This window comes from Terrapene carolina, unplaced genomic scaffold, assembly GCF_002925995.2.
Source record: "Terrapene carolina triunguis isolate 2854851 unplaced genomic scaffold, T_m_triunguis-2.0 Scaffold42, whole genome shotgun sequence".
Taxonomy (NCBI): domain Eukaryota; kingdom Metazoa; phylum Chordata; order Testudines; family Emydidae; genus Terrapene; species Terrapene triunguis.
In genome coordinates this window covers 4,638,708-4,664,002 of record NW_020664393.1, presented here as the reverse complement: position 1 = coordinate 4,664,002, position 25,295 = coordinate 4,638,708, and the positions used below count along the sequence as shown (strand labels likewise).

General features: G+C 44.8%; 1 protein-coding gene across 1 annotated transcript in view; it reads right to left on the bottom strand.

The window, feature by feature from the left end:
• Positions 1-250: 250 nt before the first annotated feature.
• The window catches only part of METTL24 (methyltransferase like 24), a 78,564-nt gene continuing 53,519 nt past the window's right edge, over positions 251-25,295 (bottom strand). The window contains exon 5 of the mRNA XM_024194278.2: positions 251-1,487. Coding sequence (XP_024050046.1) covers positions 1,173-1,487 — 315 coding nt within the window. The 3' untranslated portion in view covers positions 251-1,172. The remainder of the gene's footprint in view (positions 1,488-25,295) is intronic.

Genomic DNA, 25,295 nt, shown 5'->3' with positions numbered 1-25,295 from the left:
ATAAGGGGAGAGAGAGAATTAAAGGAACAAAACAGGAAAAGAATGATTGAGGAAAGTCTTATTAAACATAGTAAAATGAATTGCGGACAGACAGAAAAATGAGTGGGAGGAGAGAAACACCAAGACTCAGAGCAAATGGGAAAGTAAAGGAAGTTTAAAGAACGGAAAAGGAAGGGGAAGTACCAAAGCAAGGGAGACTGGGTGCATTTTATTTAATACAAAGTTTAATGGGAATACATTACATAAAAATACTAAATTCTCTCTTAACCCCCTCCTGCCTCACATGGGTAGTATTGGATGGGCTAAAGTTTTCAAAATGTTCACATAAACCATGCACTCCTTTATTATGTTTCTGGTAAAGTGAGGGGGAAATGACTTTTCTGGGAAGTTTAAAATATATTGCCTGCTGAGCCTGCCAGTTGGGCTTCTGAGGGAGACCTGGATGGGCCAGTTGAGTGATTTCAGCTTGTTAGCCATTGGAAGGGGGACTGATTTGAGTGAAGAATGCATGTGGAGTAGGAGCTGGCATGCGTATACGTTCGGGGGCAGGTGTAGTATCTGAAAATATATGACACCTTTTTAAAAATTGACTAGATTTCCCATTGACTGTCCCGTTTAAGTAATTGTTGATGGGAAGACAACAATCTGCCATAATTATCATGGGAGTGTTTGTTTTTAAAGTAATAAAAGGTGCTAGTCTAAGCATAATCATTTATGAGAAAGTAACTTATTTGGATCAATGATTTTTTTCAGCAACGTCTCGTGGTGTACACTGTACTAGAGCCGCTCCCAGTGAATTTTCAGGGACGGAGTAGGCAAACTCTCTTTGCTGACCTTTAGGGAGGCTGGGGTCAATCCACAGCCATGTGTGGAGAACTGTTAACCACTATAGACAAACACTTAGAAAGTCTCTCATCTGTTTCTAATAGTCTATCAATGTAACCATGGAAGATGCACTGTACAAAAGAATTTCAACGCCAGATCTCTTTCTAGTACTCAGAAGCAAAGCACGATAACATCCAGCTTTTGTGATACTGCTGAGAAACAGAAAACCAATTCGTTTTGATAGCAGGGCCTCGGTTTGCAAGTTCAGTAACTTTTGTCAGCTGCTCCAATGTCCTTTTCACTAATGCTGTTGAGTGGGATGATTACATGTCATCAATTCCTTTATGCTATTTCCATCTTGTGTTCACCCAGCTTAGTGTGTAACAGCTACTTGCATTGAAGGCTTCCTTCTTCAGAAACATCTGTGGTTTCAATAAGTCTTTGTAAGTGTGAAAAAGCCTGAAATCCTTCAGTTCTAATTCTTTAAGAAGACTGTACCAGTATCGGACCACCGTGCTGTCATTGCCACTGACCTCAAATCCAGGCCAATGAATGTGGACTTCAAAGACCAATTGTCCTATCTGTTCAACAATGTCTTCCAGAATCAGGTTTTCCAAAATTTTCCACTCCGCACTTTCCATATCTGCCTTGAGGACATCAATCTGAAACAAAAAGCTAATTACTTTATGAAAAAGACAGACTTCGCAATTGCTGTTGATAATCATCTGAAGTGCCAGGCTTTTCAATTTCATTCAATTTTACTTAATTACTCTTGAGTATGGCTGTTCTTATTTAGAAATCCCAGCACCTCCTGGGGATAATTGAACCAGTTTTTGAAGTTTCATAATTGCTTGTTCATAACTTCCCCTCCCCAACTCCCTGTTTTAAATGCTTAAATCATTAAACCACTATATTTTATTATTCTTTATAAATCCTGCGAGTGTCTCAAAGTTAGAGGAGTGAGAAACACCCATTGATATGCAAAGATACTCAGATCATACTTTTCTTTAATCTTGGCTGAAGGAAGTGCTATTTGTCCATTACTTTCTTTTAGTATTACAAAATCCACTGAGCCCCTGTGACAAGTTGTTTGTTTGTACAGCAATAACACTGGGGGCCCCAATCAATACTATTATGTTAGGACTCACTCTCTCTCTCCCCTCCCTCCCTTCCTCCCTCCCTAAAGACCTTCCAATCTAAGTATATGAGGACAAAACAGCTGCATACAACAGACAAGGGCAGCAGAGGGTAACAGACACTGTTATTGGTCTTATTCCTGAGGGCATTCTGTGCCAAACAATTCTGCACACAATATTTAAAAATTCTACAAATTTTATTTGTCGAATAAATGTGTAGGCTTCAGCATGGCATTGGGGAGCACAGGCCACTGCCAGGGCCGGCCCACAACATTTTGGCACCTGAGGAGGGGAGCTCAAATGACACCTCCATGCCCCCTCGCTTGGGTCAGAACTTTGAAAGGTCTCAATTCTGCCTTCTTCCTGTTCTACTCCTCTGCTGCCTACCCCAATAAAGGAGAACTAACAACTTAAAATGCCTTGTTCAAAAATTTTAAGTAGCACTTAACTTTCAAACGACTGAACAGCAAATGTAACTTTTCTTGTCTGCATAGTAAACACTGGCATTTTTATCTGTTTGAATAATCAAAGTGGTGCTTTCCGTGCCTTCTTGGTTGCAAAGATTTAAACTGCTTCCTGAAGGTCCACAGTCTGGGCCAGCTCATGCTCTATTGAGATGGTTGCAAGGCCGACCAGCCTCTCCTGTGTCACTGTGGAGTGTAGATGTGTTTTTATTAACTTCAGCTTGGAGAAGCTGCGTTCTCCACTGGCAACTGTTACAGGAAGTGTTAGAAGTATGCGCAGAGCAACAAAAGCATTTGGAAAAAGGGTGGTCATCTTATTTGTGCACATATATTCCAGAACAGCCTTTGGAGTTGATCCTGCTGAAATGCATCTTAAAAGGGCTTTCAGTTCATCACCTAAATCACTTGCATCAATATCGCGTATGTCATGTGTCAACGCTGTCTCTAGTGCCCTGCATTGCTGGTGTAGGTCTTCTTCAGGTGTAGGTCTTCTTGCTGTGTTCCCTGAGCTGCATGAAACGTTCTTCAACTTGCACAATCTAGCACCTGGATAAAGAATTCAACTTTGAATTGTTGTTTGGGGTCTCTTATGGATCATCCTGTGCCTAGTAATCAAAATGTCTTCTTCGGTGACTCTTGTATTCTTGAATGGGTGGGAAAATAGCTTCAGTGTGAAGTTCCTCTGCCAACTTCTGTGCACTCTTCAGAACGTTTTGAAATCCCTCATCTGACCAGTAAGACTGTAGGTATGACTTTGCTTTGTCCAGTTGTTCCATTGCTCTAGATATATCATGGTCAACATCTTGGAGTCTCTTGCTTACAACATTTATTTCAAACAGTATGTCATGCCACAACACTAAGCCACACAGAAATTTGAAGTTATATATGTTTCTGGTGATTCCATTTCCCTCTGCCACTGTTCTCCCACGAACAGTTCCTGTCATAGCATTGTCCTCCATAATGGCAACTATGGCATCATCTATCTTCCCAATTTGGTGTTGGATAGGCTTTATCGCCGCCACTCAACTTTCCCATCGTGTGGCACTCAGTGGTTTCAGTGTCAGAGAGGATGTTCCCAGATGTTGCTTCAAAATTTGCCATCGATGAGTTGATGCAGAGAAAAATACATAGATGCGTTGAATTACATTAAAAAATTCAGAAGCCTCACTGGAAGCTGATGCTGCATCACTGACCACCAAGTTCAATGAATGAGAACTGCATGGGACAAAAAAAGCTTGAGGGTTTAACTCTCGGATCCATGTCTGCACTCCTCTGTTCTTTCCTCTCATGTTGGCACCATTATTGTACCCCTGACCTCTCATGTTAGCTACCGCAATTCCCGTATCTTCCAGCTTTTTAAGAAGCACATTTGTCATACCAGCTCCTGTAGTCTCATAGAATATCAGGGTTGGAAGGGACCTCAGGAGGTCATCTAGTCCAACCCCCTGCTCAAAGCAGGACCAATTCCCAACTAAATCATCAATGTCAATAAATTCTAGAAAATGCTCTCTGACAGTCACCATTGCAGGGACATTTTCACTAGGTTCTGTTGTTACAAAACGCACCATAAAGTAATTTGTTCTGTATGGCTGATGTCAGGTGTGCAGTCCAGAATAACAGAGTAATATCTTGCTGACTTCAGATCTACCACAATCTTTTGTTTGACTTTTGTTGCCAGTAACTTTGATCTCATTTTGAATTTTTTCCAAGGTAGTGGTGTATGTACATTTCATGGGTGGTGACTCTTAGATGCTCCTGGAGTACAGCATCAAACTCAGCCATCAGCTCCACAATTTTAAGGAAGTTTCCATTGTTTGGCACATACAGCTGATCTGAAGTGCCACGCAGTGCTAGGTTTTGGGTAGCAAGCATTCTCACAATGGCAATGAGCCTTTTCATAACATTTTGCCAGTACAGAGACTCTGATGCACCCTTCTCTTCATGCTGATCACCTATGGTGGTCTTTAACCTTAGTCTCATCTCAAGCTCTTTCCACCTATGGCATGCTCTCTGGTAATTTGCTGCCTTCTCATGGCATGCCAGATTTCTAGCCAGATTTTTCGAGTCCTTTGTTCCTGTAGAACCCATTGTGGCTGGAACATTAGACTGGAAGAGTTTGCAACAAAAACAGTATGCAGCATTCTGGGTTTTTGAGTACGTAAGCCATGGCCTCGCCACTTTGTCACCATTGGGGATTTCACGCCAGTAATGTGTTGGATGGAAACTTCTATTTTCATTGTCTTTGGGGAACATGAAGTTTTTCACTTGCTGTGCCCCATGCAGCACAAGGAAGTCCCTCAGGCTACTGCTCAAGTGGGTCCACAGTCCTGGATTATCTAGATTTAAGGAACTAAACTCAGCAGCAGCTGTTTCTTGCGCCTCCACCACACTCTTCTCTGATCTACACTTTTCTTCAGGAATGTGCATGGTTACATCCATTTGAGATGGAGATATGGATGCTGCAGTAGCTGCCAGGTCACCCACACTCTGACTAACTGGAAGATCAGGCATCTCCTCACCACTCACATCCTCACTGGGGCCGGAAGGCTCACTGTGAACATTTGTGTCTATGTATCTCAGGAGAGCTCCTTCCTGCTTAGATAGAAAAGCTTCCTTTGCTTTCTTTCTTTTTCTGAATGCTGCCCCAGAGGGGTGTTTTCTTCTTTCACTCATGACTGCTGTTCTGTGCCAGCTATAGTGGCTCTCAACACTCAGTTGAAGGGGACAAATAAGCAGGCTGGTAGCAGGGCCTGAGTGAGAGAAGATACCAGCATCTTAAGGGCCTAACTGGCTCCTACTACTTCAGTTGACTGCCTGTTCTCCTCAAGTGGGTTCAGGAAAGCAGCAGGAAACAGGAAGCTCCCTGAGAAGCTGGTGTTAATCAGTCCAGGCTCCTGCGGGTGCTAGAGAGGTACATAAGTGTCTCCTCCTCCTCTCTCTCTCTCTCTCTCCCTGTAGCTCCTGGTGCTTTCTGTTATTCCCGTTCACCTTTTCTCCTGCCTGCCTATTACGTCTCTTGTGCCCTCCTTCCTCCAGCACAGCACTCCACCATCTCTGTGCATCTAGAGTAGAGAGAATACATATGCACCAGCAGTCGACAAAATTTTCTACACTCTGGGTCCTAGTGGCGCCCCCCCCCCCCACAGTCTGGCACCTGAGGCAACCGCCTCATGGTAAGACCAGCCCAGGCCACTGCCTGCACAGAGGTGGGAGATCACTCTGCAGCTCCCCCCACCCCGGGACACAGACTCAGTGGTGAGGCTGCACCAAACCCTGAGACAATGCAAGGACCGGGCCTGCCCCAGAAACACCCCACAAGCCCTGCCCCTCTGCCAGGTGCACCAGGTGTGGGCAGGCAAGCTCAGCCTGGCAGGATCCAAGTGTGGAGGGGCTTAGTGTGGGAAGATCCAGGTGTGGGTTGAGAGGGTTCTGTGTGGGGCAAGTTGAGTGCAGGGAGGATCTAGATGCACAGTGGTTTGTTGGCGGTGGTTCTGGGTGCAACGGTAATGGGACTCTGCAGGGGGATCCAGGTGAAGGTGGTTGGAGCTCAGCGGGGTGGGGGTTGGATGTGGATAGAGCTCAATGGGGAGTCTGGATGTTTTAGTGTGTGGGGGGGTCCATATGCTGGGGGAGTGGGGCTCAGTGGGGTGGAGATCCAGGTGCAGCTGGTTGGGGCTGGGTGGAGTGGGGATCCATGCAAGTTGTCAGGGTGGTCCAGGTGCAAGGCCTGGCAGGTGGGGTTCTGGGTGAGGGGGGGTGAGGCTTGGCAGGAAGGTCTGGGTATGAAGGGGTCTAGATGCACAGGGATTGGGCAGATGCCAGAGCAGCTCCCTGTACAGTGATCCCTTCCCCTGCAGCTGAGGAGTGATGGGCGCAGGAAGCGAAGAGGAAGGGAGTTTGCAGAGCTTCCTGCAGCCTGGGGAGAAATCAGGGGGTGAGTCTGACCCGGCCCTGGATGCTGTGCAGGGGAAGAGGAAGTCTCATCCTCCCCAACCCAGCCGAGACAAGCAGCTGAGCCCGGCATAGGATAGGAGCCATCAGCTAGGTCTTCCCCAGTCTCGCCCCCTGCCCCACAGTGATTTACCTCTCTGCCGGCTGCTCTGGGCACCCAAAACATTCTGCTGAGGATGGTCACATGACTGCTTTTGTGGCTTCCCTGTCAGAAAGTCATTTTTCTGGGGGGAAGCAAAGAAATCTGCAGGGGACACGAATTCTACGCATGCGCAGTGGTGCAGAATTCCCCCAGGAGTATGGTGGTCTTATGGGACTGTTCCCCAAACCTAAAAATGATCGTGGCTAGTCTATGCAGTATTGTTCTAGCTGTGTTGGTCCTAGGATATCAGAAAGACAAGGTGGGTGAGGCAATAGCTTTTATTGGACCAACTGCTGTTGGGGAGAGTCGAGCTTGCACGGTAGCCTGTTATTCAGAGTGCCTTCCCAACCCCCACATTGTGACACACATGCTTGCTTTTGCCAGGGATTATGGGATTCACATATTTAGTATTCAATTAGCTATATTCTTACTGGCAGAAAGAGCTTTCTTTCTCTGGCATAACTGAAGTCTGCTCAAGAGAGGCCCCAGCTAGAGTAGCAGAGAGTGCTGCAAGTCAGGAGTGAGCCACGCTGGCAAAATGGTTGTGAGGGAGCTCTTACAGCTGGTGCTGTGCCTTGGCTGAAGGAAGTGCTGTTTGTCCCTAGCTTTCGTAAGTATTAAATTCACTCACAAATACTAGGAGACAGAAAGGTGGCAGCCTCTTCGTGAAGCTCACTCTTTCCCCCTCTTTCAGTCAGCAAATAAATTCCTAGTAACTTTCTAAAGTCTGGAGAGCAGTGCCAGGGTCGTAAATAACTTCAGTGGCCTTCAGTGTCTAAAGGAGAATGTGAGTGTGTGCAAACCGAGGGAAAGGAAATATTGCTTTACATGCCGGACTTCTGATTGCTGCCTCTCCTCACCTTTTCACTTACCAAAGACTGTCAGACAATGAGCTCTGCTGAATGAGGCCAAAAATATACGGCTTGACAAAAAGACACTCGAACAGGAAGTATCAAGAGGCTCCCAAATTATTTCAAGTACAATACCTTGGTGTTGCTGCCTTAAATACTGGATTTTTCAACTGCCTTTTCCTGTATATACTACTTATTAATGGGGACAATTGAGTTAAGCAAATTAATAAACTTGGAATTTGCAAATTCAATATTCATCAGAATCATCAGTATAAATGATAGGAATGAAAGTAAAGTCACACAATGTAGAAGTTGATGACTACAATAATCCGCTAGTCTGTTGTGTTGCTACTGTTACTTATTCCATTATGCAGGAATTTTGTCTTCATCCTAAAGACTGTTCCCATATGCCTGAATGTGCAATACGTTTGCAGATTACAGTTTGAACATTGCTGGACCAAACCCTTGAGAGACCTTTCAACACCACAGTAAAACATCTCTTTGGTGCATGATAGAGTAGATATGGTCTCTGAAGATTATGTTGTCTAGATTCTTATTGAAATGTTAATTACTAGTGTATTTTTACTGTAGGCTTCCTAGCATCACTGAAAGCATCTAAATTGCTTTTCAGGAGTAACTTTAAAGCTATTTTTTCAGTTTGGGCAAAGGAGGATTTGAGTGGGTGTTTTTATCATTTTTGTTGGAAGTTAAATGTCTTCACTGAAACAAACAGCTATAGATTTGTCTTTCAAAAAAAAAAAAAAAAGTCTTGGCTAAGGAAGAAAAACGTGCTCCTCACGAACGTCCATTATTTTTTTCTTTTCTTTCTTTTGCCAACTCAGTTGCTGTGATATTTGGATGATTTTCTTTAAAGTATTAACTTTCTTAACATAAATAATAGTGTGTCCAGAGCTGTTAAACTAGAGCAACAGTTAAACTAGGAATTAACTTTCAGCAGAAAATTCATAACGGCTTTTAATATGCAGCAGAGGAGGCTGTGTCTTAGCTGCTAAGTTTATTTTGTAAATCTGCACAGGAAGGTATTTCCGAGAGCTCATTTCCAGGTAGTATACCTCCCTTCCATTGAAATCTTTTATAAAACCCCAGGCATACTTTGTATGTTCAAATAACACCAGGCACATGGGTGGATTCCTAGCCCTAGTGCAGATGCTGTCCATCAGAGTTTTGCCATTGGCTGAAATAGGGGCACGATTTCACCCATGAGGCCTTAAAACGAAAAGCACCCATGCAATTACGCATGACACTTCACTTTTTCCTTCTTACCTGTTACAAATCCCATACAGTTGGTTGGTTTAGTCTTTAGACTAGGTGGTTCAGTCAGTTTTAAAATGAGTGATGCCAGCACCCCAGTGCTAATAAGCAACCTTACAATAATAAGGCAGTAAGTGCATGTGATGGAGAAAAATACTTTAGCAGGGAAATTTATTTGTTTCAAGCCTTCAAGGGGTTGTTATAAACAAGGAGTTAAGTTATGAAAAATATTTTCTAGAATCATTTTCAGACTTTGTCCTTTCACCTCCTGTTTTTGCCTAGCTATTGCAGCTCATGAGGCATGACAGTGCTACTGCAATGCTTGCTATAGGGAAAATGAGATGAGTGAAAGGTAGTGTTTCATCTGCGTATGCATTTTCCTGTTTGTGGGCTTAATGTCAGTCAGATAATATTGTCTCAATTTTTGTGATTTAACTTTTATGTAAATTTCTGTTATGCAAACTTACCCCCCCCCCACACACAAAGGGTTATGACAGAACAAGAGTGTACAGACTCCGTGTATGAAATGCACACAATCTGACCATTTGGGGAGTTCTTAGTATGCAGCTCTTTGGTTATGAAAGATGGAATCCTGTTTTGACATGTTTGCTGTGACCCACTCAGAACTTACAAGCCATGCCCAGTTGGTCCGAATACTTGGAGGGGAGATCTCCAAGGAACATTTGGTGGTGCTATTCCCTTTCAATCAGTTCTGAACTAAAGTCCCAGTGCGCTATTGGAGGCATGCCTTCTAGTGGATGAGGCTTAAAACCAGGGCCTTGACCACTTGTGGCTATTAAGATCCCATAATCCTTTTTGTAAGCGTAGGACTCCACCACAGCACTGAACTTAAATTGGGTAACACTGCTAAATTTGTGCTGGGGCTTGCCAGGGCTGAGTCCCAACACCTCTTCCATTACGAATTAAGCACTGCCCCCACTCCCCTCCCTCTGAAATGGGCTAGGCTTGTTTCGAAAGGCAGTGCTGCTTTTTTCTACCTACCTGGGAGTAGGAGCAGGGGGGAAACTGGGCCTAGGACAGGGAGTTCAGAAAGGCATGACTAGAACTTGCTGGCAAAGCAAACTGGAGACAGTTGAATGCTACTCTGAAGAACTGGATTCTACCCCTGCCTCTGCCATGGAATTTCCTCTGTGAAGCTAGGCAGGATACTTACACCAAACTTTCCACAGGTGGTCATTAATTGTATAATCCTCATTTTCAAGGTGCTTGATTTGAGGCACTGGGGTCTGACTTGCAGCTGAAACTAAGGGGAGTGGGAACTGTGCTTTGAATATATGAAGTGCTATATAATGTTACTTATAAAAATAATCAGGTCCTAGGTGTATCAAATTCAGCACCCAAAATCAGTGGATACTTTTGACCTTAATCTCTTTATCTCAGTTTCCAATTTGCAAAATTGGGATATAATACTCCTTCACCTCACAGTGGTGTTGTGAAAATAAATTAATAAAATGTTTGTGAAGCACTCAGATACTTTAGTGCTAAGCACCATAGAAAAGCCCAAGAGGAAACTAATAATTATGTCTCCAGAGCAGGGTTGGAATAGTGTACAGTAAATAAAGCTTACAGCCACACACTGAACAATGAGGAGAAAATAAAATATTGAATAGCTGCTCATTAAGTCAGTATTGTCCATCCTGTGCTCTGAATGAGGCAGAGTCTCCTGTGGAAAAAATAGTACGTAATCATGTAATTAAAGACTATATCATAATGCATAAGCACAAGCGGGCCAAATTAAGGGTGCACAGGTATCCTCAACTCTGGCACTTCCTAACTTTCAGTGCTTGATTTTGCTACCTTTAATGTAGCTTTTTGTCTGTAATAGTTTATATATCAGTTTACTTGTGAAGCATTTTAGACTCCATTGTGTTGACAAGCACTATAAATATAAATCGTATTTCCTTAACTCATTATGACATTTAAGTTGAAAAGTAGTTAAGGGATGAACACAGTAGTTCCTCTTTATAAATTCAAATGGCTGCTGCTTTTCCAAAATATATATAGAAAAATTGCACCTTGCTGTATTTTTGTAGCTAATTTACAGTCTAAACAAGTATGCTCATTACAGGACTACATTGCAGTGCCTTAGACACCACTGACTTTATCTTCATGGGACTGCTGTAACTTTCAAAAATGGAGACGTTATCTATTTAGAAAACTTTTCAGAAAAATTGCTGCTTGGCCTCATTATCTCATTTCCCCACTATTCTTGCCACATAGTGATATAGTTTGAGGTCACTCTGTCATTATATACTTACAGTTATTGTCTTAAACAAAATTAATAGCCCTGTAGCTGCACTGGCTGAACAGCAAGCAGCCTGCACATTCTGTTCTGCTTTCATAAAACTGACTTGAAATGTGGCTATTAACTCATTTTATCCTGCAGAAAAGTTGGTTGCCAAGCCACAATAATGACTTCTATTAAACACACACTGGAAGGATCAGAAAAGAAATATGATGCTAGCAGGGATGATATATATATATATATATATACCCAAGCCAGAATTTCTTAGTTTAACATTCTACTATTCAGTGCTTTTCATTGCTCAGGCAAAGACACAGAAACATATACATATATCTGTTCACTTACCACCTGCTCATGTACAACTCTGATTGCCCTACTTGCTGTTATGTACCAAGGGCTAAATCCATGAAGGTAGTTAGGCATTGTAGCACTCAGCAATGCAACACCTAACCCCTAGGCATCCTGCCACCAAGTTTGGCATCCAGGCTTTTCATACAATGCATGGTGAGAGTTAGGCAGCTAAGAAAGGGATTCTCGGAAGCCAGTAAATTGAGCAGGGAGCTGCTTAATCTAGCCAGGAGTGAAATGCAGAGGAAAGAGGCCACATACCCAATCCTGCAGTTTGGCACCTAAGTGGTCAGACGTGTGCTCTGGCAGACTAAATCTAGATGAGAAATCTCACCAAAAAACAAGCAAGCATGACCCCAGAATACCCAATAGTTTGGGGATTAGGGCATTCACCTAGGAGTGGGGAGTCACAAATTCAAATCCCTGCTCTACCTGATTTGGAGCAGGGACTCCCAGGTGGGAGGCTGAGCTTGGTAGACTCTTGGTCTAATTTTCTTTTGAAATTGTGTGAGCCTGTGAGAGAGAGAGAGAGAGGTTTGAATGAAAGTACACAGATTACTAATGGAAATAAGACTCTCTATGGACCATCTCCTAGGATTAAGGATATATTTTGAAAAACCTACTGGAGGCCAAACACCTTCTTACCGATTTCTTTTCTGAGGAGCCGGATGTCTATATACAATGATTCCAGCATGGTGCCGCCTAGCAGAGAATTTCTGATTTTGAGATTTGAGTCCTTTGAGGGGGTTAACCCACAAAATAAGCTCTGCAAATGTTAGTATTTGTCCTGGTGCCTGCTGTTACAGCTCTGTTAATATGCCTCCGCTCTATGTGGGAAATCTAGCCATCCACGCTATGGGAGATAATTTTGATCTGTATAACTGATAGCTTCTGTGACTTTGTGGCAGGATGGACTGTAGAGGCTTAGGGGCCAGATCTGTTTTCAAGCTATTTCCTTTCAGTACTGAATTATACAGACAATGCCAAAGCTGCCACATATTGACTTGCTGAAGAAAAACACTGACACTGGAAAAATTAAAGACTGAAGAGACTTTATTCAAGTGCTGAATTACAAAAAAGCCACTTGAAAACAAAGTACGGGGAGCTGCAGAGGAAAGATTTTTAACTCCATCTCAGATTCTTAATGACATCAAAGAGTTGCCACTGTTGTTCACTGAGCACACTATTTCATGCACAGAAGCCCCTGCTTAATGGTGGAAGTATAGCACATTCAGACCTTCACACTGTCAGGACTTGGCTATGTCATTCTTTGGAGTTTTCCTCCATACAATGTTGCTTTTGAGAGGGCGCTTTAGCTGCACTGAGGTTGTGATCTCTGACAAGATACTGTATGGTCCCTGAAACCGCTAAGAGGCTTCCTTTTTTAAATGAAACCTGCCACAGTTGATTCAAGTATTCAAAATTGATGCTTAGAAATTAAATAACAGGAAGTAAATAATAGCCTTGAACAAAATGGTCTCAGGGTTAGATTGTAAGCTTCTGGGGGCACAGAGTGCATCTCCTCTGTGCTCTAAAGCAGTTTTTCCTCAATGTCCGGTCCATGGACCAGCGCCAGTCCCTGAGATCTCCCTGACACAGTTTAGGAAGGCAGCAAGCCAGTCCCTGGCATCAAAAAAAGATTGAGAAACAATGCTCTAAACTACTGTGTTGTTTATAATGCACCATAAATAATTAAAAAGCTTAAAGGGACACCAACTTAAACATCATGTCTAGGTATATTTTATCTACAGCTGTTCCAAGAAACACCAAAGATAAGTATGAGAAATTAGAGATGAATTGGATTCATCACATATATTGAGAACAGTACCCCGGCCTTTTGCGAAACCCGAGCTCGTAAGCTGGAAAAGTATGCTCCCTTGGCTGACACCCTGAGAGCGAAGGGCTACGAGGTGCAGATGAACGCTCTGATCATCAGAGCCTTGAGCACCTGGGACCCTTGCAACAAGCGTGTGCTGCGGACCTGCCGCATCGGTCAACGCTACACACGGCTCATGCGGCGCCTCATGGTCTCAGACACCATCCAATGGTCCAGGGACATCTACACTGAACACATCACTGGCCACCGACAGTACCAGGAGGTGTGAGCTGGAGCGACCTCGTGCATCGACTACGAGAAAGGGACTGAGAGACTTTGTCCGTAGGACCATATGAACTGGAACCATAAACTCACTGAACATTAAATCTCACCAAATGAGGGTCAATCCATCCTCAGCATTGTATCCACTCATTATACTTCACACCTGAACATAGCCATTATATGAACAATTTACCCTCATATCTCAATGTCTGTACTTTGATCCGTTAATCTTTTACCCCCAATCGGGGATATTACAGATTATGTATTCCTTACACCATCCGATTTTAAACCCAACTTCGCACCCCTTGATAATCTGTACATTATTCCCTGATAACCAGAAACTTCTACGCTTAAACTCTGTACTGTTCACTTTTTTAAACATTGTTTTAATAAATTTTTTAAATCTGTTGTTATAAATGCCAAGTTTGTATGTTTTCTAAATATTTTACCCTTCTGAAGATGTACCACCCTCTTGCGTCCTTCTTCCCACAACCTTAAGAATATGTGGAAGTCGCACAGACAGTTGGGCTCCAAATAGCTGTGACTATTAACACTCCGCAGCTATGCTGCTCTGGCAAGGTTCTGGTAGCTACAGCAACAGGAGACAGGGAGGCCCACTAGAGGGCACCCAAACTATTTAAAGGGATACTACCCAATTTCTATACAGTGCAGACAGTATTCTACCAGTCAGGGGGAAATGGGCCCTTTCCTCACACCCAATGAACCATCTGAAGAAAGTATGTGAGGAGAGGATTTTAGGTGTCTAATGTTTCACACATGATACACTGGCTCAATTACTGTTTTAAAGGTAATGACTGGCTGCGACCTTGTGTCATTCCCACTACAGAAGCAAGAGTTCAGTTTGCCTTGATAATCTTAGAAATAACAGGGTTAACGGGGATTTAGGATGTTTGGTATCCTCTGAGCACCATTTAGAGCTCCTTGGAGAGAGGAGTTAATTGAGAGTGGATTGCTGGAGGAAGCAATTACTCATCATGTGGGACCAACAGCCCCGAAAGAGAGAGATAGCAAATTCATTGCAGGTTAGTCAGCCACCATCCCTTCATTTCCAAAGGATCAGTTTTTCAATGTGGAATGAAGAGGGGAATAGGATATTTTATTGCTAGTTCAAAGCTATGTGGAAGTGCTCATGCTCAAACGTCCCTACAGCTGCACATTAAGAATTGATCCAGAAAGTTGATCATAAAAGTGATCCATGCCTGCCCTCCAAAGCCACGATTAACAAATTATAATTTTCATATCAACTGCATGATGAGACAAGCTCTATTCTCTGTTGTTTGTCTTTTGTTACCCCACCCTTAGTTTAAGATGCCCTCAGTAGATAAGAATTTAGACAGTGCTATATGAATGCAATCCACATTTTGGCAGCATTTTGCGAATCAGCTGTCATGTGTTTTTTAAATTTTTTCTTCACCGTGCTTTTTTCTTTCTTCTATGGCTTGCTGTCCTCTTTTCTGCAGTCTTTCAGTATGTTTTCCCTCTTTCCCCTTCCTTCTATTCATCCCCTTTCAACTTGATTTCTGCCCTCTTCACGAACAGCCTATTGCTTAGTTCCCTTTTACTTCCTTGCCCTGTGCCCTTGTCTCTCTCCTACCCAGGGTTGTAATTGATGGCAGATGGAACAGTGGTCATCCTTAGAGCAAAGTGCAGATGCAGCGGTGCAGGACCTGCTCCTGATATCTCTTCAATCCAAAGAGAATGGATGTCATCTCTGAACAGTGAAAGGAGGAAGAGCATCTGCTGTGCTGTTTCATGTATGCTACTGGTTACCCTGACCAGGATGGTGAGGGTGCAGGGCTTGGGAGAAAAGATAAAGTGCTCCTATTCTGGCCTGTTTCTTACTCAACGTGGATCAAAACTAAAATTCCTTGTTGTCCCCCCAGATGATGGCACTGTATAGATAGCTTCATATCCAAATAATTCATTCTTGGTTCCTAAAGTATCAAGATAAACATGTTCTATATCCAGGTACTTATATGGCCTCCACACTCTAGAGTGTGATCATCCTAGTCCAACCACTTTTAGTCTAGATTTATCCACTAGACATTTCTGTGGTAACTGGGTGCTGCAAGCCAATGTTGTTTTCTTGTTGTTGATGGTCTGTGGTCGTTTTTGAGGAACTGACTGGGTGTTTTGTTTTTTTGTTTTAATTTATATCTTGTTATGAAAGTATTATACAGCAGGGAATAGTACTTTCAGAGCCTTTACATACTGTACTGCACACACTGAAAGTGCAGCAAAGTGGAGTCAAAAAACTTAACTGTCCCTGCTACTCAACCATCAATAATGGGAGTAACAGCTTGTCCGATGCATTAATGTCCCCCATAGGGACTAGCCTTACAGAAAAGGCTACAGAATAGGATAGGAAGAATCCATTAATAATGTCAATTATAACTAAGCATTTACGATCCCTATGAATACTATATCTATTTATGTCACTTAAGGAAAATTAACATGGGAAAACTATGGTAGCATAAAACCTCTCTCGCTCGCACACATGCATGCATGCACAAGGGACAGGTCATGCATAAGGCTGTGAGGGTACTTCGCTAATTTCTCAAAGTTTTCTCTTAGGCTAAAATTTCTCCTGCATGGTCTTAATCTGACAGTAATTTCTTTCTGAAGCTTTCATAGAAGAAGAAGAAAAAAAAACCCTATTCAGTCATCCAGGTTTAACTGAATGGGAAGGGTGAGCAAAAGGAGGTATTCTTTAAACTGGTAAGAAACTTTTCAGACATCACTTTGAATTACCAGAAGACAAAATAATCTTCTTAGCCTCCCAGCTGCTGTTGGCTAATCATACTGCTGCAGGGGCCAGACCAGTGTTTCTCCATCCACAGCTGGGCAGGAGGCTGTCACCCTTTCGGTCAAATGTAGGCCTCACTACCATCATCCATGCCTTTTTTTACCTCACAATTAGAATCCTGCAAAGTGTTCTGCATGGAACTACACCAGAGGTGGTCAAACTACGGCCCGCGGGCCACATCCGGCCCACGGGACCCTCCTGCCCGGCCCCTGAGCTTCTGGCCTGGGAGGCTAGCCCCCGGCCCCTCCCCTGCAGCCTCAGCTCACTGTGCCGCCGGCACAATGCTATGGGCAGCAGGGCTGCGAGTTCCTGGGGCAGCGCAGCTGCAGAGCCGTGGCCTGTCCCGGTGCTCTGGGCAGTGCGGCTGTAGTGCCGCCATCCACCAGCGCTCCAGGCAGCACGGTAAGGGGGCAGGGAGCGGGGGACATTGGATAGAGGACAGGGGCATTTGGGGGGGGTCAGGAGTGGGAGTGTGGATGGGGGTGGGGCGGTCAGAGGGCAGGGAATAGGGGGGTTGAATGGGGGCAGAGGTCCCCAGGGAACAGTCAGGAAGGAGAGGGGGGGTTGGATGGGGCAGCGGGAGGGCAGTCAGGGGCAGGGGTTCCGGGGGCAGTTAGGGGACAGGGAGAAGGGATCGTTGGATGGGGCAGGAGTCCCAAGGGGCAGTCAGGAATGAGAGGAGGGGTTGAATGGGGCGGCGGAGGGCAGTCAGGGATGGAGGTTCCAGGGGCTGTCAGGGGACAGGGGGGTTGGATGGGGCAGGAGTCTGGGGGGGGGGGACTGGCAGGGGACGAGAAGCAGGGGGGGGGGGATAGGGGGCGGGGACCGGGCCATGCCTGGCTGTTTGGGGGAGGCACAGCCTCCCCTAACCAGCCCTCCATACAATTTCCGAAACCCAATGTGGCCCTCAGGCCAAAAAGTTTGCCCGCCTCTGGACTACACCTTAAATCAGCTTGGAAACTGCAGGTGGTGCAGAAAATGGCAGCTCGCTTGCTAAGCAGTGTATCTCTCTGTGAGCATAAAGTACCTGTACTCTGGAATCTGTATTGGCTGCTAGGGCATGACAACTTCTCCCCATGTGCCACACTACTACAGTTGGGATCAATGGAGGGGCTCCTGCTGGAGAACCTTTACGTACTGTCGTCTTGTTCTGTTTGTATAGCATCTAGCACACTATGCTCCTGGTCCATGACAGGGCTCCTATGTGCTATGGTACAAATGATAAGTAATCATTATACAAAAGAAGTAGCTGCTGCCACAGTGTTCTCCAGGAGACACCCTTGACTTTGGAATTCTCTTTCCTTTGGTCCAAAGTAGCCACCAAATGTGGTGGCGTTTAGTGGATGTTGCAAAGCTGGTCTATCTGGGCAGGCATTTGGAAAAGGTTGAGATAAGCAGAAGGTGCCTATTTATGTGGGGAGTGAGAATGGTTTTGTGGGAGCTGAGGTGGGGAATTACAGATTTATTGGCTTTATTTCTGCAGAGAGAGGCTGTGGGTTTGGTACTGCTGGCAGTGATTTGTACGTTACATCCTTTCTCAAGGGCCCAAGGAATAACGTTTTATGTTCAACATGTTGGAATAAAAAAATACATAAAATGGCTTTGACTTAAAATTTTGAACATGATGTGTTGGGTCAAGACAGCTTCCGCAAAGCAGGGCTGAGACACAAAGATAAAACAAAGCCCCTGGGGTGTAATAAATCAGTCCCGTTAAATTGCATTAGTCTCTTTACAGGAAATGACTTGGTTAAAATTACTAGGGTGTTTCCTGCCCACCCAAAAATCTGCCCAAATCCTGCTAAACTGAATACGACCGATACCATTGGCTTCTAAAGCTAAGCTCATTTGACTCAGTGTACTCTTTTTCGCTTGGCATCTAATGTATCACATCTTCTGCTCTGAGCACCTTCCTGTTCACCATTGCTGATTCTATTAAACTCACATGAAATCCTGTTCTCATTTTAGCCTCTTTCTTGCATGGAAAGCATGGTAATTAAAGCTTTTGGCCCTCGTCACTGCTTTGGAGACTATTCTGAACTAATGGACCATTCATTTATAACTAAATTAGAGTAATTCCTAAAATTAAGTTACCCGAGAGGAAGCAAGGTGTGCAAATGTTGGATTGGCTCATTTGATGTTTTACATAATGTTCAACCAGTGACTTTTTTTACTTGCAGCCAGTGTCATTAACCAATACTAGCAAACCTCCGCTCTGAAACAGAAGACACCATTTTTACTCTCTGTTGGTGTTGTGTTTTTTCCAACCTGCAAAGCTCTTCTCTGTTAAATAGAAAAGGATCAAAATATCATCACCTCTTCAGGGCCTTGCTGGTCCTTCAAACTGTTGCTTAAAGGGGGTGGAAGAATTCTCTTGAGAAAGAGCTTTAGAAGCCTAAATCCTACATTATATACTGGGGAGTGAAGGAAAGAAAGCAGCCTCTGAATAGCCCAGGGGTTAAGGTATCTACTTAGGCCAGGGGTCAGCAACCTTTCAGAAGTGGTGTGCCAAGTCTTCATTTATTCACTCTAATTTAAGGTTTTGCGTGCCAGTAATACATTTTAACGTTTTTAGAAGGTCTCTCTCTATAATATATAATTAAACTATTGTTGTATGTAAAGTAAATAAGGTTTTTAAAACGTTTAAGAAGCTTCATTTAAAATTAAATTAAAATGCAGATCTTATCAGTTTAGTATGATCCTTGCCCTTCCTTTTCCTTGCTGAGTTTTCCAATGTCTGGCACGTATTTGGATACTTTTAAACTGCATACACGCTTGAGTGATCAGTTGTTAACTGGCTCCGAGAGGGACAGAGGACAGATTTCATGTGTGAAAATACCTGTTCAAACAGGTATGTGGATCCAAATGCTGAAAGGATTGCAAACGCAATTTTCTTCAAACAGTTAAATTTCACTGGCAGGGACATTCAGCAGGTCAGAATAGAGGCCCCATGATCTCTCGCGGTTGCTTTAAGTGCATTCCGCAGATCTCCAAACTTTGATGCCCACAATTCTGAGCTTTTTAATGGAATGAGCTGCATTTTGAAATCTTCAACACCCATCCTCTGAAATACAGACAAATCCAAGTTGCTTTCATTGAACTTTTCAGGTTTAATGAGAAAAGAAAGCATTGGGCCAAATGGCTGGAAATCTTGAAATCTGTCACAAAATTCTGATTCCAGTTCTTGCATGTACATTCCAATCTCATCTACACTAACAGTGCAACGTGTCGATAGCTCTTTTATGTGTTGGAAGTAGCGGAAAGTCAAAGTTCGAATATCCCGAGAAAAAAATGCTAATTTTACAACAAATGCCTTCCAGGTTTCATAAAGATCCAGAACCGTTTGCCCTGCACCCTGGAGATGGAGGTTGAGTTCATTTAGGTGAGCGGTGATGTCAGTTAGAAACATGAGCTTACACAGCCATTTGTCATCATCAAGTTCGGGGTAGTTTTTGTCATTTTTCTGACAAAAAGGCCTTGATTGCATCAAAACAGTTTACAAAGCACACCAAAACCTTGCCACGACTTAGCCATCAAATGTTGCTGTGAAGTGGAATGTCGTTATAAGCACTTGATGTGCGACAAATAACACTTTCACAACAGAAAGCACAAACAGCACCTTCTTTTGAATAAATCTAAATGTGTCTGTCCAAAAAGGCTGAAATAAACGGACATCTAACTTTGCTTTCTTAGGAGCTGACATTTTGTCAAATGTACCCCTCAACTCACAGTGGGGGGAAAAATCACAACAGACGTTGCATACAACGTCAAACGCAATGCGCTGTTCCACGTGATGTGATAGTGATGAAAGCAGCAAATCACTTAAACTTAAAAATATCCCAGTACAGTGGTGCTGGAACAATTTTTAAGGTGGGGGTGCTAAGCTGCGCCCTTTCTTGCCCCTGTCTGCACCCCTCACTGCCCAAGGCTGGGGCCAGTAGGCCACAGCTGGGGATGGCTGCAGAGCCCCAGGCCGAGGCCAGGAGCAGAGCCCTGGGTCGGCGGCCGGGACCCCAGGATGGCAGCGGAAGACCTGGGGCTGGCAGACGGGACTCGGGCACTGTGAGTGCCACTCAAAATTATCTTGCATGCCATAGGTTGCTGACCCCTGACCTAGGCTATGGGATACCCCCTACTCAGCCAAATTTGAAGAGACTTGAACCTCTCTCCCCCACATCCCAGGTGAGTGCTCTAGCCAGCAGGCTATAGTATCAATCTCTTGGTTGGGCATGCTCTCTGGCCCAATGTATAGTTACCAAGTAGCACATCTTCAACAAGAGAGATGGAGAAAACCCCACCACCCAGTACCCTTAGGCTGGTGGTTAGCACTCACCTGGACTGTGGGACATCTGGGTTCAAATCCCTGCTTCAAATCAGGCAGGGCAAGGATCTGAAAACAGCTTTCCCATATCCCAAGAGATTACCCTAATCACTGGGCTATTGGCTATAATAAGGTCTCACTCTGTCTTTTCCGCCACTGAGAAAGCTTAGGTGCAAAGGAAGGGTTCACAGCTGAGAATCCCGAGCATGGGCGGCAGGTAAAGCTTCCCCGGGGGGGAGGCTAGCTCCTTCTCCTGCCCTCGGCCCTGCCCACACTCCATCCCTGCTTTGCACCAGCCTATCCCCTGGCCACCCCGCTGCTGCTATCCGCGTCCCACCTCACCCCCTGACCTCCTGCTTGCCTCCTCACCCCCTGCTCCCCGCGAGACCTCCCCTTGCCTGCCACTGGCTCGCCGTATCCCTCCTCACCTCCCAGCCCCCCGCTTGTCTCCGCACCCCACGCCCCTGCCAGACCCCCCCACACCCACTCCGAGATGCTCTCTACCTGCCGCTGGCTTGCTGCTCGCCTCTTTACCCGTGGTGGGCAGGCACGGGGCTGGGGCCGGGGATGAGGGATTTGGGGTATGGGAGAGGGCTCCGGGCTGGGGCTGAGGGGTTTGGGGTGTAGGAGGTGGCTGGAGGGGTGGGCTCTGGGGTGGGGCTGGGGACTAGGGGCTTGGGGTCCAGCCCCTGGATCAGGCTTACAGTGTACAGCATGTTAAGGATACTTGAAAACAAATCTTAAAATACTAATTGTACATGAATAACAGTATTTAACACCTGTATGGAGCTTTAGGTCTTCAAAGCAATGTACAAATGTTATGGGACAAATCCTCTCCTTAGCAAACCCTGACTAACTGGGTGGTATGCAATGGAAGCCCCCAAGAGTCAGGACCGAACCCTCCCCCTTAGCTCGCAGAATTGTGTTAGCCCTCGCAGCTGCTACTCATATGCCCCTTCGCAGTGGTGGAATGGTTAGTAGGTACATGTAGTTGTGGATCCATGAGCACACCTGGGGCTCAGGGCTGGGGCAGGGGGTTGGCGTGTGTGGGGGGAGAGAGCTCTGGCTGGGGGTGCAGGCGCTGGGGTCAGGCCAGAGATGAGGGGCTTTGGGTGCAGGAGGGGGCTCAGGGCTGGGGCAGGGGGTTGGGGTGTGGATGGGGGGTGTGGGCTTCGGGAAGGTGTTTGGGTGTGGGATGATGCTGGACTGGGATGGGGGATTAGGTGCAGGAGGGAGTTCTGGGTGCGGGGTCCCGGCAGCGCTTACCACAGCTCCCAGAAAGTGGCTGTCAGGCACACGGGTGGCCAGGGAGACTCTGCGTGCTGCCCTTGTGACCGCAGGCACCGCCCCCGCAACTGCCATTGGTCACAGTTCCCGGCCAATGGGAGCTGCGAAGCCGGTACTCAGGGCGGGGGGGGGGGGGGCATGCGCCTAGAGGCTGCAGGGACTTGGTGGCCACTTCCGGGAGCCACGTGGAGCCAGGGCAGGCAGGGAGCCTGCCTTATCCCTGGGCCCTGGCTTTTAACGGCCCAGTCGGCAGTGCCAACTACAGTCTCCAGGGTCCCTTTTCGACTGGACGTTCTGGTCAAAAACTGGACGCCTGGCAACCCCATGCCCACCGCTAACCTCCTCACTTCCCCACAAGATTCCCACCCCCCCCCCCCACCACCACCACTGGCTTGTCACGTCCCGCCTCTCTCCTCTACCCCCGTGGGAGAGCCAGGGGAGAGGCAGGACATGGCGAACGGCAGGGACCTTCGGGGAGGGGGTGCGGTGGAGGAGAGGAAGAAGACTTATCAGGCGGTGGGGAGCCTTAGGGAAGGGGCAGAGCCACTATGGCCCAGGTGTCCGGCAGAGTTTGACAGTGGCTGTGCCAGGGGAGGCTTAGCCTTCCCTGGACTATTATACCCACGGCTCATGATCCCGAACAGAAAGAGGCATCTTCCTATGTCCTGTCAAATCTGGACCCTCAACCCTGCCCTTTCCACCCCATTTTGCTCCTGGCTAGCTTAGGTGAGTCCCTGGTCAGCTTGCTGGGGTCTGTGAATTCCTTTCTTAGGCCCCTGACTCTCCCCATACCCTGCAACCTCAGGCCTGTGAATTCCACTGGGTGGGAGGGCATTAGGATTTAGGCCTTGACTTTAGCCTTTACTCACTAATTTAATCTAATGAGAGAACATTCTATTGTCTGACCTCTGAGCAGGGAAAAAAATCCTCTAGTTTTTGCTCTTTTGATGTTATCTACCAGACACTGCTGGGTGCTTCTGGGAACGGATGTTTATTCAAGAAAATAAATGCTGTTCACTGTATTCTAAGTTCTCTTCATTAAAGGGAAACAAACATTTGTATCTTGTTTATGCTGCTGCAGTATTATGCAAGGGTATAAAAGTGGGTTGAAGGCTAACAGAACTGAAGAGGATAAATGTCATGTTCTCTTTTATTAGAGATGGAAGTTAATGGGTGACACTGCTTCAGAGAGACAAGGTGGGTGAGGTTTAATAAAACGCTATTTTTTCACCAACCTTCCCTCTCTAATATCCTGAGACCAACATAGCTACAACGCTTAAAAAAATGCATTAGAAAATGTATTAGTAATAAAACACCTTAGAGAAGAGCATTCAGGATATTTTCAGAGTAAAGCAAATAGTTTTAAAAAAATAAATATTTCACTAAAGAGTATTTAAAGCTCTTCTTGTGTTTGCTAAACCAACAGTGAACCATAGGAACCTGTTGCTGAATGCAATGTAAATTATACAGAGGAAAATAGATCACTGCATACCTAGGGTCTCTCTACGCATCCTTTGGTATATTACCAAATTCAGTCAAATTCCTTCTCCTCTTCAAAATGAGCTCTTTGCTAGTTGCTGAAATAGCCCCAAGCCTTATATCTCCAGCAGCCTGGGAGGCTCCATCTTGCTGCAAGCCAGCTCTTCAAATGTTGTCATCTCTATAAAAGTGATTCACTGAACGCGAGAAGGTCCCAAAGGTATTAAACTAACCCAATGGATGTGAGGTGTGTGTGGACATTAATATAACAATTGCTATATATGCGAAAGAAAATCTGCAGCCTCTTGGACATCAGTTGTCATTCAATTATGCACCATACCATGGCTGCGTGAACTTTACAGTGACTACAGAGAGAGAACTCTGATTCTCTTGTTCCTAAAACATATGCCATCATCTCTTAAAGGGAATCTCCTTCAGTTATTAGCAGAATGGGGTCTATGATGTAACTCAGCAGTTCTCATTTCATCCAATGAAGGATCTGGTGCACATACATGCTAGGCTGATCAATACAGTACTTAAAAAAAATTCCCATTGTGAGACTGTTAATTTCATTCCACTTTCTATCTGACTTGCTTACGTGCTTCCAGGCTGCCCATTTTACCTCTGTGGTCCTAGTGTTCATTTGCAATGGCAGCAGAAGGACAGCAGCATGTACAATGCACATTTGAGGCACACAACAAAGAATCTCTTGAAGAATCTTTCCCTCTTCTGCTCTTCTCCCACCAATATTGCATCGGGGGAGAGAGAGGCTGTTTGTCGGTCTGATCTGTACATTTTTAAACCCAGTTTTTCTTTGAGTGAAATTATTTGGATACTCTGAGTTGACATCAGAATCAAATGGTAACAGTGGAAAGAGCTCCAACTGCGATGATTTAAGTGTACAGACCAACAAGAGTCAAACTTCGAATGGAAAGATTTTGCAAGCTATAAAAGGGGGATATGCTGGAAGCTTTGGCAACAATTTGGAAAACTTGGTGATGAAGAATTTTTTAAAAGGGGTACAGCCATGTTTGCAGAATCTCCCCTTCTTTCCCTCTCCATGCTGGATTAGTAAACCTTTATAAAGAATTTGTCAGTCAGTCACTGGCCAGAAGAAGAGCAACTGGGGTAGAGAGGTAGATTTATTTATTTGGAAAATCTGTTTTAATTTTACTAACATACTGAATAGAGAGACTCAACACCCTTTCCCCTTCAATTAACTGGTGTTAAATGCTCACAACATACATCCCACTGGTTCTCCAGCAAAACTGGGGAAGACCAGACTTTATATTCCTGATATTTTTAAGATAAAAAACATGCACTAAAAACCGTACAAAATAAACGTTATTTTAGCCCTTTTTTATATACCATACACTTTATATAGCATACAGAAGCAAAAATGGGCATAAACCAATTTAAAAAAAAATCTTCTGCTAGTCACTTTTAAAACCGGTGCCCACATTTTCCCCATTGTAAAGACATTTAGCATTTTTGTGTCCTTGGGGAGCACACAGGTTTTGGCTGCGAAACCTCTGACTTATATTACTAAAGCTATTAACGTAGATGCTGACTGAACGCAAGATAGCTGCATACTAAACAATGCTTTCAGTTTGTTTCCTGGTAGGTGCACTATTGTTGATAGCACCATAAGTATCCAACCAGGCAAATAAAACAGAATGGAGTTTAAAAAAAACAGAGAAAGACAAAAGAGGCTGAGAGAGACTCCTTTAAAGAAACATTTGGAAGGGACAATGGGAGAGGAGGTAAACAGTGGGTCAGTTCATGAGCCTTTCACTCAGCAGTAAAAATGGGTTTGATGATACAGGCGCTCCCCGGGTTATGCAAGACCTGACTTAATGCAAATTCAACCTTATGCAAAATGCAAAAAGTTCCATAAGGCATAAGTAAAATTTTCGAGTTGCGGAAAATATTGCGTAGTGTACAGGAACACAAAGTAATGTAGTGCAGTGTGTGGAGGAATACAACAGTAGCATCTCCTACAAGGGGAAGGCTTTGCGCTCTCACAGCTTC